Consider the following 13,937-nt stretch of genomic DNA (forward strand, 5'->3'; position numbering starts at 1 on the left):
AGTTTGTTTGGGGTCGAGGAGCTTAAAAATTAATTTTAGTTATTTAAAAAGTACGGTAAAAAAAAAAAACGATTTTCTGGCACGTGGAATGTGGTTATTGGTTTTGGGGAAAGAAAGTCAAAGAATTCATTTGAGCTCTGAAAAAGATTCGGGCGCATGTGATAACGACTTCCATGGTAGAACGAATGCTCAATTGTTTATTTGATTCGTCTGAGTTTCCTATGTCAGAATGCCATGTCATCTTCCTCTAAGCACAGAGGAAAATGAAGAGTCCTGCTATGCCGATGACAAAAGGCACCCTAAGTGGGACATATATTAAAAAATAATAATAATAATAAAAAAATTTGTTATTTTTTTGTTTTTAAGTTAAATTTTTATGAATTAATATTTAATTTTAATGCCTCAAAATTTTTTTTTGAATCTAAAACTAAAATCTAAGGGTGAAAAAGTTAATCCTTTAAGGATTATATCATTCAAAAGGAATTCTATCATCCTAAATTTGGTGCTAATGCTTCAAATTTGGTGCTAATGCTTCAAATTTGGTGCTAATACCTCAAATTTAGTGTTAATACCTCACATTTAGATTTTCCTTTAATATCTCTCTTCTTCAATTAAAAAAAAAAAAAAAAAATTGGCCACGTCAGACTTTAGCAGACGCTCGGATGACCCTAAGATGCGGAAAATCTCTACTCAAAAATGAATATGAATAATACAATATAATACCAAAATTTGAAGATCTTTAATACTTTAAATAGGGTGAAACTAAACAGCACGCACTTCAGAAAAAAAAAAAAAAAAAAATAATATTTTTAATTATAAAAAATAAATAAAAATTTAGCTAGCATGCCACGTGTGTCACAACCCCTTTAAATATCATTGTTAAAATTTTGTTTTATATTTTCAAAAACAAAAAAATATTAATAAACAATTTAAAGCACAATAAACAGTTTTCACATTCATTTATGTTAGAACACTTTTTTTAACCCAAAAATAAAAAAATTATGAATACACATTAACAAACATACCAGATTAGAAGAATTTTTTTTTTTCTAAAAAGCTGTTGGTTCAAGATATCTCTATTGAGAGCTCCTACTATTAGGTCCGAGTATAAACCAACCCTTTTACAGCATCTAATCATTATTTGACACATCATTAATTTAAGAAAAATACAAAAAATAAAAGTGAGAACAAACACACCAGATAAAAGAACAAAAACACCCCTGACCGGCCGTGACCCGCCTCAAAAAACATTTTTAATGTCTCAAAATTAATTTCTAATGCCTTAAAACTCGTTTTCTCAAAACCCTTTAGAGATTTTATCACTCTGAAGGCCGAAAAAGGTGAATCACAGTACCAAAGGAGGTGATTGACGACGTCAGAGGAGGTGATTCATGGCTGGGTCACGGCCAAACCCAGCCGTGGGTCACACCAGACCTACTAGCGTGACCCAACCATGGGTCAAAAGAGAGAGATTCAGAGAACCTCGTGGCTCAAATCTAGTGTATTGTGTTGCAGGTTATTTTTATGCATTTTTGTTTTGTATTTACTTATATGTCAATTATTGATTAGGGGATGTAAAAGTGGCTTTTTTATATAAGTTAAACTCATCTCTATTTGCTTTTTCTTCTTTTTTGTTTTCTTTTTCCTCTACAAAAGGCTGGCAAAATGGGCTGATGAGCATGTGTTTGATGCCAATTCCATTATTGCAGGCTGCAGCCCAATCCACCCAGCCACGAGGTTCTCTAAATCTCTCTCTTTTGAGCTCAAAATGAGCTCAAATCTAGTGTATTGTATTGCAGGTTATTTTTATGCATTTTTTTTTTGTTTTTACTTATGTGTCAATTATTGATTAGGAGACGTAAAAGTGGCGTTTTAAGGCCCGATATAAGTTAAACTCATCTCTATTTGCTTTTTCTTCTTTTTCCTTTACAAAAGGCTCGCAAAATGGGCTGATGACGATGTGTTTGATGTCAATTCCATTATTGCAGGCTGCAGCCCAATTTTCCCCTAGATTATTGGAAGGCTAGTCAGCCCATGGGTCCAATAGTTTGAGCATTAGCAAGGCCCAAGTAGATGGAATATATAGACAACCACCTGCAAAATTTGAACAAGTGTCTTCTGAAACTAGGGCTGGTAAAATGGGTTGTCGGGTTCGGACTCGGTTTGATTCACTTGGCCCGTCAACCCAAACACGACATGACATTTTACTAAACTCTAATCCTATAACTTTGAGAGTGATTTGTCTCGGATTCTCGGGTCGTATAACAAATTGTCAACTCTAACTAAAACCAACAAATACTAGCATTGTTCTAATTGGAGGACTCATTCAAAAAAAAAAAAAAAGTAACACTAAAACCATATTTTATCTCATATTTTATTTTATTTTATTGACGTGATAGTACCATTGATCATTAAAATTTTCACAAGTCTAAAGTCTCTTTCATGGTGCTAGAGAAACAAAGAGATTCCATTAGTGAGAGGAAATATTCTTCCTATGCCATAGTTTGTCTGTATTAGATTTAGGTGAGAACTATATTGAACCCTCTCTAAACGTCCAAACAACTTGTCCCTGTCCGACCTAACCAAGGGCATTATGTATCCTAACAGTTTGAATGAAATAACTTATCATCATCCACCCATATTGGTCTAAGAGCACTAGTCAAAAAGCTTTTGAGTTGGGTTCTATTCAAAACCCTAGCTAGGCTGATCAAGCTAGCTAGATGACCTAGCCAACAGAGATCAAGGGAGAGTGAGAAAGATTAATGGTATACTCGCCTTACAAATCCATAGAATGTGATCCGATCTATTTTACGGTCAATATGATTCCTTTCTTTTATTTGTTGTCTATAAACAGTGATTAGAGCATATACCCTCTGCTCAAAATTTTCCCACCTGTCATATCCCACTTCTATATATGCAGGAGCAAGCACCCGTAGTTTGCATTACCCTAGGGCTTTAGATGCTTCTACTAGTGTTGAGTGCGGTTCGTCCACTACGTTGAAGTTGGTAGAAATCAAGGTTCAAAGCAAATTGAAGATCCCATCTTTCATTTGTGTGTGCGTTTTTTTTGTTTGTTTGACATATTTGGATTTAATAATTTCTAAAAGTTTAAGTGTTCGTTTAGTTTTGCGGTATACGATTAATGAAAATGTAATATTTTTAAAAGTGCAGCTAAACTTCTAATAAAATTACAATTTGACTTTTAAAATCGCTTGTTTATTAAAAACGCAGTACTCCACTGATCTTGTGTTCAAAATGCCAATTTTGTCAAACGTACTATTAAATGAGACTTTTTCATAATTCTATTTTAATACGTGTGTTTGGCTTGCAGAAACACGAAACCAAACGTACTTTAATTATTGTTTTAGCGTGTACAGGTACCTGCTCCCAAAAGAGGAAATAAAAGGAGAGAGAAGGAAGAAAGGAATAATTTATAAGTAATAGAAGTCTTAATCTCATGTTTTTATTAATATACATGAATAATAAGAACCTAAGAACCAAGCAAAAAAACAAACTGTAGTGCATGGAGGGCCATCTCCGTCATATCAAATTGGGTCAATAATCACATTGGAGCTCTCTCATGAGTATAAAAAGAGGGGAGGGGGCCAAGAGAATGCAAAAAAATAACTGCAAGAAATCAAAACACGTATTCAAACGTCGCAATCCAATGGATATACACATTCAAACGGAAAATCTACAATTAATTAACCATATCTATCTTGGGGAATTTTATCACCCAATTATGTTGACAATAATCACCCCCTTCCATGCCTAATTAATTCATTGTTAACGCTCCCACAATCATGTGTCAATCAGTAGGTCAAAATCAATCCAGTGCAATCAGGCAGACAATTGTGAGAGGATCTGCCCGAGTATCTCGAACACTTACTTAACAGCTAGACTCATGTAGAAAAACGGGACGATTGTACAGGATCCCGATACGTGGCTATCTGGTCTTGTATGGCATTAATTGCTTGATGATGATGACAAGTTTGATTCCTCAAAGCTGCTGACTTTGTTAGTGCATGCCTTAGGAGAAGAAGAAGAAGAACAGGATAGTGCGCAAAAAGGAGGAGATAAAGAAATGTTTGGCCCATCTTTACCGAGCCAGCTGAGTCAAAGAAATGAGATGATAATCACTGTACATTTGTCGTATTAACATCAAACGGTGACTAAGACTCAACCTATTCCTACTTCCTTTTAGATATATATTCGAGTTACTGAGTAGATGTACAATCTGTTAAATGGAACCAAAACAAAAGGAGGGCGGCGGCTCTCAAGTCTTAGCTGTTCAGCTAGTGACTGCATTCTTGGCCATTTCTGTACAACTTTTCATTGCCAATTTCTGGTCAGGAAACTCTTGAATTTTAGATTTGTTAAAACCACCAATAATCTAAAAGATATTAAACTGATAAAAAAAAAAAAAAACTTTTAACACACTCTCTCGGGGCTTGTTTGGGTGTGCGTTTAAGAGGCTTAAAAGTACGTTTAACACTCAAAAAGTTCGTTTGAAGAAAAAAGTATTCGTTTGGTAAAAGAAATTGAAAGCGCTTTTAAGGATCCAAAAAGTAAAAAAGCTTAAAGATAAAGCTTTTGCCAAAAAAATTTTGACTTGAAAGTTCTATGTCTTAAACGCAATCCCAAATTGACTATCAATATAAATGAAGCTTAACATGTAAAATATTTAATTGAAATGAGATAAATTATAGAGGTCGGGTTTGAAATCAAAACGTTCTGCTTTGATATGATCCTACCATGTTAAGAGTGTGTTTAGCATTGCAATTTCACAGACAAAAGTGTGATTTTAACTAAAATCGCTAAAAATGTATCATTTAAGAGCGCATCTTTAAAAATTTGTTACTCAAATTGTAGGCAAGGGGTGCGCTTTTTAAAAGAATGCACGATTTTACCAAACACTTGATTACGTTTCTTAAAATTAAACACTTTAAAATCGTTACTTTTAAATATCACGCTTTAAAATTACAAATCCGAAAAATATAAATTTAGTCATTTACGTACCCTTTAACATCCTATATATATATATATATATATATATATATATATATATTCAGCTAAAACGTCATTTTGCATCTCAACACTACTTTTTCCAACACTTTTTTCCTCTAAGAATGAGCATATATAATTGCCATGCATGCCATTAAGGTCCACAATAATTCTCTTTTCCATGCAATTTCAAGACATTCTTCATGTTTCAACTTCAACAAAATCAGAATTTGCGAAGGCAAGATTACTTATGATGTGGGTAACCAGGGAAAAATGCACAAGCAATGAGTTGTGATAAATTTAGCCAAATTTTGGAACTAAACGGAAAGGATAATCATACTTTAAAAGGGACAAAAGATAGAAGTTTTAGTCTCTCATCCCTTTTGTACTCCTTCGTGTGGATTTGGAGAAAAAAAATGGACTCTACATAATAAGTAAATGGGGATAACCTTCAAGCCTCACCATACCTTATCCTAAGAAAACTATTATTGTCTTCAAATTCCTTCTTCTTCTTTTTCTTTTTATGTAATTACACAACATACTCTTCTGGGAGTGTATATCATGAATAAGAACAACCCTTCTCTTCCACCAAAAACATTACCATTTTCGAGGCTTAATTTTATAGATTTAATGGTATATATGTTTTTACGTCATTAAAATTTTATAAATGATGTATTACCATGTGAATTGTTAGACCTAATAAAATAAATTTACTTATTTATATTTTTAGTGAAATTGAGAAAATCCTGATATGTGCATTGATTAACATTTTCTAATCATGGGGTACAGCTAATTAGTTATAATGGATTTATCTTTCCTAATCATATGGTTGCCTAATTAATAATGAATCCTTCAGTCAATGCAATATAATTAGTGCCATGTGAAACACTAACACTAGCTAGCTAATTGCTAGGTCCCATCTTAAACATTTCAACCAATTTATACATTTCGTAATCAAATTCATAATCAAGACTAGAAATCTTCATTTAATGCAAATAAGACGCAATCTGATACTGACACGTGTATAATTGGAAGTTATATTAATCTTATATATATCTGTGTGACCCACCCCACAATGATACGTCCAATTGTAAAGGACAAAATTTTCCGTCAAATTGAGTTAGGATAAAAATTTTCTAATTCAGTATATTAAATTGATATATGTCCTATAACATATGTGAGAATTAAATGTTTTGTTAATTATATTAAAAAATACATATAAAAATTATATGCTCTTAGGACATATGTGAGGTTAAGGGTCCATTTGGGATTGCGGTTTCAATAAGTGCGATTTTAAAAATTGCGTTTTTGAAATCGTTATTTTTTAAAATCACAAAAGCTTTTAGTAAAACATGTTAAAATATTTTTTTTTATCAAATATTTGTTATGTGAAATCGTGATTTTGATTTAAATTCGTTATTTTTCAAATAAGCATCTCATAACCTACTTATAGAAATCGCAGATTTTTTTCTTCCTATTTTATATTAAGTGTTTTTAAAATAGTAATTTCAAACACCGTATGTTTTGTGATATCTTTTAAAAACACAGATTATTCTTGCGAAATTTCAATCCCAAATGCACCCTAATTAATTCGGTCGTAGAAATTAAATTAGAAAAGTAAATGCATATTGGGATTTGATAACAAGTAAACCTTGAACTTTTAGTCTTTAGGACAACAGTTTGTTAGGTCAGATGTAATAAATGAGGATCATTGTTATTACTTCTGTCCTCTTCTCTTTGGATAAGGATTTATGAGAGTTGCTCCTACAAAAAAGAACCTATTTATAATTTTCCTACCCCTCTTCTTTGCGCAAGGGGCAGGAGGAAACTCCTATTCAGTATGTAATAGGCATACTGGATAATAATTCAGTATAATTTACTGCCCAAAATTACTAAACAACTTACATGAATCTCACCTGTCTCAATATGTATTTAAATAACCCAAAACTTTTTTGGATAGACAAGTTCCATGTGGGTTGTTAATTTGGACACCAAATATGAAACAATCTATATAAAACCTATATGCTCGATTAGGTCTCAATTCAGGCCAACTTTGCCTATCTTTGCCTCTGAATTTTAAAATTATAAGCATAAGAATAAGCGAATTTTCTCTCTCGATCTATATATAAATTAATTAAGAACCTTCCGTTCCTCAGCACTCTGTGATGATGATGATGCTGTTAGTTTGGAGTGTTTTTTGTCTTCCTTGCACACGAGCAGATATAGCTGGAATAGGGGCCCACTCCACGTCAATAACACGTGGCGCGCTGTGGGTGGCCAGAAGGTCGCATTAGGTGGACCATATCATGACGACAGAGAAACCCGAACCGCGTGATGAGTAGCGCGGGAATTGGGGTGGACCCCACCGGCTTACGTGTGGACCGTTAAAAAGCAGCCTAACCCCCCTCTCCAAGGTCTGACCTCATCGATGCGGGACACACCGCGCCAGACAATCTCGTTAGAGGTCAGGTAGGGGTGGGCCTCCATCACGTAGGTTTCGGGTTACCAAATTACATAAAACACCCTAACCATTTTCCCACCTTTTTTTATATCTAAAAAATAATACTACGGACTATTTTTTTATTCTCTTAAAGTTGATCTGGCTTTCAAAATTGCCATTGAATCAAAATTCAAGTATGATTCATCTAAAATTTAATAGTAATTTTTTAAACCACATCAATTTTAGGAAGATAAAAAGATGAGTAATTCTAAGTGGCCTACTTGTATCCTACTAAGAATGATGTGACTATTAAAATTACCATTGAGCTTGTGATTGATCATTATTAAATTTTGATCAAAGGGTGATTTTAATAGCTACATCATTTTTAGCGGGACACAAATAAGACACAAGTATGCCACTTAGAATTACTCTAAAAAAATGATCTCTAACATTACTAAAAAAAAATATTAAAGTTTGGAGGGTATGTGAATTATTTTTAATTATTTTTTATTTATGAATTTTTTTCCTCACTAATAATTTTTTATTAGAACTTAGTGGCCACACTCCTATGGATAGTGTATTTAATAAAATAATTAAAATAAATAAATAAATCACGTCGGAGCGTTTGCATAGTCAATACATTTTGAGTTTGATAAATAAGTAACGTTTAAACTCCTCCTACAAAGTTTTCACACCAAGATTATAATACAATTTCCCACCAGAAATTGTATTATAATTAATGTCGAATTCATACAATTGAATTGGGTAAATGTGAGTAGATACTATGCACGTTGATCTCTTTTTTAACTTTTTCTAAAGTCTATGTTGCTTTATAAGATTAATACAATTTGCACGTGTGATCACTTGATGAAATTTGTCCAACTCTTTTTTTATTGGAAAGAGTCTTTCTATAAACCAAGGTTTAATTTGAGGAATTTCTTATAATATAGTAGTGAAAAATAAAAATAATTATATATTCAGAGTCATATGTCAATTTAATAAATTGAATTAAAGAATTTATCCAATCCACACTTCAACCAAATATGAGAAAAATGCTATCCATTTTTAGAAGTGAGACTACTTGCGATAACCAAGACGCTAAGAATTTACGCTCCATTTGTTTTCGACGTAAAATATTTTATGAAAAATGTTTTTTTTTTTTTTTCAATGTTTGGTATGATTGAAAATTGTGATCAAACCGAAAACATTTTTTTGGTTGACTATGAAATCTTATTTAATTTTCGTAAAAGGGTTTCATTTTTTAAACAATTGTCAACCATTTTTCAAGTTTAAGCTTATCTTCTCACATTCTTTCTCTCTCTACTGTCACCGAAGATCACCGACGACCGAGGTTGGTCACCAAAATTTGCCACAAAATGCTGCTAGAGTTGGTCATAATAAGTTGGATGTAAACAAACTTCGCCAGAAGTTGCCAGTTGTTGACTTACTGCCACCATAGGTTGCTGAAATCTGCCACCGGTGTTTGTCGAAAGTCGCTGGCCTTTTTGGCCACTGTTGGAGGTCGTCAGTTGTTGCCCGTTGTCGCTGATTTTTCGTATGAGCCAAATGCCAAAAAATGTTTTCAACTGAAATAATTTTCTAAAAAATGATTTGCTTAAATAGTTTATAATAATAAAAAATAAAAAAATTACGTCGAAACAAATAGAACCTAAAACTCGTAGGGTTTTCTTAAAAAGTAATGCTAGAAACCATATTTATATTTCATAATTATTTTACAATGTTAACGTAGATACAAAGGTACTCGTGGGGTTTCCTTAAAAAATAATGTTAGAAACCACATTTTTATCCCATAATTATCTTACAATATTGACATGACAATCTTAACCAATCTTTAGATCAATCACTGTTAAGAAAAAATAAAAAAAAAATAAAAAATTGATTAAAACTATCAAGTACGTCAGTATTGTTGAATAATTGTAAAATAAAAATATAATAATTTAAAACCTACTAAAATGTGTCGATATAAATTAAGAGGTAAAATTAATAATAAGATGAAGAGGATATATTATATTATGATATTTTGACCAAAGAGAATATACCAAACCTTTAATAAGAATAACAGGTAAAAACTGTTTCCTTAAAATGGGGGGACTGGGTCTGGGGTATTGGTCGATTTGGGTAGCTTTGGTTGGTGGATTCCTCCATGGCAGAAGATAATGGGGAAGTTTTTTTTTATATAATAAATTTGCTATCAAAAAGGATAATTCCAACAGAATTAGTAAACGACAAAATGCTCCATTTTCATGTAGTTGCGGACTATGTCGTGCAGGACTCAAATTGTCCCCAAGCATGACAGATTCGATCATGTGCCACAAACAAAGCCACGACATTGTCGTAATAAAAAACTTTAACAAGAGATCTTAGTAGATATTATGCAATTTTTTCACATCACGCTCTACAGGCTACAGCTTATGATTCCAAATGAATGAGTGAAATATGTACAAATTGAAAGTGAGTGAGTGAATGAATGAATGAATGAATAAGATTCTTTCTCCGTCAAATGGATCGGGATTCTTGATATTATGCTGTTCGAATAATATAAAAATATGAACAGTTTAAAAAACAAGTCGTGGGGTTCAGCAGCCAAATAACTATTTTTTAGACTATTTAAATTTTTGTGTTATTCAGACAATCTGATAATATTTTTTGGAAGGAAATTTATATAAATTTCATTCATAAAAATTATCACGAGCATAAAGCTCTTACAAGCAACCATAACTAAAGTTATAGGGTTACAAGCGTTACAGATGACGTATTACATTTTAGACTCAAAATCAATTCGCTAACCCATGACTAAGCTACATATTAAAAAACATATTTGTGCCAAACAGACTCAAACTAATGCATAGGTAGTGCTAATTGGACAGTATTTTCTTCATGAGGCATAATTGGGCAGCATTTTCTTCATGTATTAAATGAACTTGATGAATGTTGAACAGATTGCAAAAGAATAAACAACTTTGGAGTTCATTTCATTAGAGGAAAGGAAATCACATCACACATTGTTTTAATTTTAATATTTCATTCGGTAATTGTTTGTTCAGGCACAATCTAGTACGACACAAGGCCTCCATGATTCTTAGAATCTAGCTGCACATAGAACACCTCTCAACCAGAAAAGCATAAAAAAAAACAAAAGTTGATAGGCCCGAAAGTCAAACACTTTCTTTATACAACGCACCCTTCCTTTCTCCCAAACTATTTGGCAAGCAAGCATTGCATTAATTAATTATGGAAAACGTTTGGTTATTAAAACTTGGAAAATGTTACCCATATTCTCTTCTCTCTTATACTTTTAACTTTATATATTTTGACGTAACATTAAAAATTATCATTAGATTAAAAAATTCAATAGCCATCTATAATGGTGATATTTAGTAAATTTTATCATCGTGGTAGCATATGTTACAATGCTATATTAGTGACAATTAAATTTAATGAGCGATTTGATAAGTACCATGTGAACTTATAAATCGATGGGATAAAATCATTGAGGAATTTTTTTAAAATTTTTGAGTAATCATACACATATTTTTCTTGGTTGGGAAAGTTTTGACGGGTACTGTAACTATTGAGATTTGACGATTCTAAGCGTCTTAGAAACCTAAATAACCCTTATAAGTTGATTTTCAAGACTAAAATATACCTCGGGTTTTGTATAAAAGAAGATCGGCTGTGTTTGGCAAAAGGGCTGGACCGGACCAAACCCAAAAATCAAAAAAATTATTTTCAAAATCAACTCCAACATTCTTACTTTTTACATTACATCAATCACTTTTTATTCCTATTTAAATAAAAAAATCACTACAAAACAAAAACTTTTTATTCTTTTTTATACAAAATATTATTATTATTTTTTTTTCTCATACCCATCAATTCTGCTACACTACCCTTTCACTCAATTTTTTCATTCCATTGCGGAACACATCCATAGAAATTCACAACGTGAGTAGGTAAAGAAAGCATTTATTAATGTTTGTGTGCCCGCACGAGGGTGAGAGATCAATTGTCAATGGCATATTCAGTTGAGTCCCCACAAGCCGGGATTAAAAAATTCAAAATTTAATGGTTTTAAGAAATAAAAATTCTGAGAATGAAACTCATGTCCTCAGTGATGTAAGCACTAGCATCTACAGGACTGAAGGTTTGTTTATTAATTTTTTAATTTTCTTAATTTTTTGAGTAGATTATGCAAAATAAGATCACTTCTCCACCAACTGAATCTCATTTCTCTTAATGAACATTTTGTATCCAAGCAAATTGACTGCAAAATTATGCCAAAACAAGAACACCCCTCATCAAATCAAAAAGAGCACATAATATTTTACAGTGCATATATAACATATGCTTCACTATCATTCATTTGTCTTTGGATACAGAAAATCTATACATAAAATCCACACCATCAATTCAAAACGATAATAGGTACTGAAGCTGCTTCCTCTGCCTCTGCTTCTACTTCTTTTGCCATAAAGCTCTCACCTTCCGCTTCTTCTACTGCTGATGCCTTGGTTTCAATAACTCCACAAATTGTCAAGGTCTTCTGGCCCAACGGAGGTGGATGGGGCCTCCTGATGATGAAATGATTGCCTGCCCATTTGAAGATTTGATATGACCGAAGAGATCTCGGTGTTCATGTCAGTAGTCAGAGCTGTTTCCTGTGAGACACTAAGCATCTCCCTCTCTGTTTTGAAACTCTGCCTCAGGTTTGATCCTTGATTTCCAAGTAAGGCCCTAAGAACAGAGTTCTCTTGCATTGTAAAAGAGCCTGGGAATTGTGGATTTCCCGAGAGTGGAGCAGTTTGAGCAGAGTAGAAGGAACTTGGAAGTGGGATTCTTGAAAGAATGTCGGTGGGATTCGAAGAACCTCCATAAAGAGAATTGTTGAAGGAATCAACCATCCCTTCGTGGTTTCTTTGAGCATACATGGGATTGGAGAAGCAGGGCACGTAAGCCGACTCAGCAACAGGTTTGGTCTTGCCAATATAAGGGGAAGAATCCATCAATGGTGGAAGATTAGGACCCAATTCACTCCCAATAGAACCCAATCTCACTATCCCAGAGAGATGGATTTTCTTCCCACCAGAAGTCTTTTGAAACACCCTACAAATCACCCATTCATTCTGCAATTCAAGAACAAAAACCCATCAACCTCAAGCAAAACAGAGGACAAACAGAGGGAAAAAGAGAAGAAAAAAGTAAAAACATGAGAAACAGAGGAAAACATAGCTGATGAGTTATACCTTCGCAGTTTTTGGGAGGTTGTGGACTGAGAATTTACCCTCTAATCTGTATTCGTGCATGACCCAGTTGCTTTTCTCTCCTTTAGGGGCTCTACCCTTGTAGAAAACAAGGGTTTTCTTCATCCCAACCAGGGATTTTCCTCTATATATCTCCTTATCTTTCCCTGTGGCTTTCCAATAACCAGCTTCAGTAGCCCTGTTAGTCCTCAAACCAGTTGGGTATTTTCTGTCCCTCACACAGAAAAAGTACCACTCTTTCTCTCCCATTTTCGCTTTCCCTTCATCCAGAAAAACGAATAAAAATTTGATTAAGATAAATGACAAAGCTCCAAACGATTCACCAACCTTCATAAGAGCAACAGAGATATATAAATAAGAAAACCCATTTTTCAGAAACTTACATGGCAATTCCCAAGGCTCAGACTTGTTCAAATCCACCTCCCCAATAGCTCTAGCAGCGAAGCTGGTATCAGTAACTTTCTTGTACAAATAGTGACTTATAAGCTCTTCATCGGTTGGATGGAATCGGAATCCCGGCGGCAATTCCATCCGTTCCTCTTCCCTGTAAAGCCCTGAAACGTTTTCCATTTCCGGATAACTTGAAACCCTGTTGCCTTCTTATCTGAAACCTCTGTTTCCGACCCAGAAATTGATTAAACAATCTCCTCACAGAGCAAAACAAAAACCCAGAAAAAGAATATTGTTAAGAGAGAAAAAGGCTTGGAATTTGGAAAGAAAAGGTGGGCGTAGAGAGGAAAAGAAGGAACGCCATGGAACTAAAAAAGGTTGTAACTTAGAAAGATGGAGAAGTTAATTTAAAAAGCAGTAAGAGGAACACAAAGGCCATAAATACTGGTGTTTGGAGAGAAAGAAACGTGGTATGTAACGCAACCTGGTTGGTTGTTTTAGCCCCTTCTCTTTTCTTTTAACTTTTCTGTAATATTAATATTCTTCTAAATTTTGACTAAAGACAATTCTTCTTAATCCCACGCATGTAAAATTTGAGAATAAAACCAATTTTATATTCTTAATGTGGTTAATAAAGTGATCTAATTTTATGTTTCTTTCAATTTTAATTGTTTATTGCCTTTTCCAGTGGTTAAAGAGTTTTCTTGTAGATGAGAATGCCAACTAGGCTCTTCGATCTAGTTTTACATTTCATGCTTTTACCAGAATTATCAAACGTCCATCATTATTATAAAAAAAAAAAAAAAAAAAACTTTTCCTAC

At 33.4% G+C, this 13,937-nt stretch overlaps 1 protein-coding gene across 1 annotated transcript; it reads right to left on the minus strand.

Moving 5' to 3' along the window:
* Positions 1-11,737: 11,737 nt before the first annotated feature.
* On the minus strand, positions 11,738-13,534 carry LOC132175048 (NAC domain-containing protein 100-like). Its single transcript, XM_059586854.1, has 3 exons — positions 13,110-13,534; positions 12,709-12,986; positions 11,738-12,588 (listed from the first exon to the last, which is right to left on the minus strand). The coding sequence occupies exons 1-3, from the start codon at positions 13,294-13,296 to the stop codon at positions 11,980-11,982; spliced, it is 1,074 nt and encodes a 357-aa protein (XP_059442837.1). The 5' UTR covers positions 13,297-13,534; the 3' UTR covers positions 11,738-11,979.
* Positions 13,535-13,937: the final 403 nt, after the last annotated feature.

This window comes from Corylus avellana, chromosome ca3, assembly GCF_901000735.1.
Source record: "Corylus avellana chromosome ca3, CavTom2PMs-1.0".
Taxonomy (NCBI): Eukaryota; Viridiplantae; Streptophyta; class Magnoliopsida; order Fagales; family Betulaceae; genus Corylus; species Corylus avellana.

Excerpts from the sequence above, each read along its gene's own strand:
- LOC132175048 (XM_059586854.1), bottom strand. The coding sequence starts at position 13,296 with ATGGAAAACGTTTCAGGGCTTTACAGGGAAGAGGAACGGATGGAATTG. Across the intron at positions 12,987-13,109 it reads TGAGCCTTGGGAATTGCCAT|GGAAAGCGAAAATGGGAGAG; the intron begins GTAAGTTTCTGA and ends TTCTGGATGAAG. Across the intron at positions 12,589-12,708 it reads ACCTCCCAAAAACTGCGAAG|AATGAATGGGTGATTTGTAG; the intron begins GTATAACTCATC and ends CTTGAATTGCAG.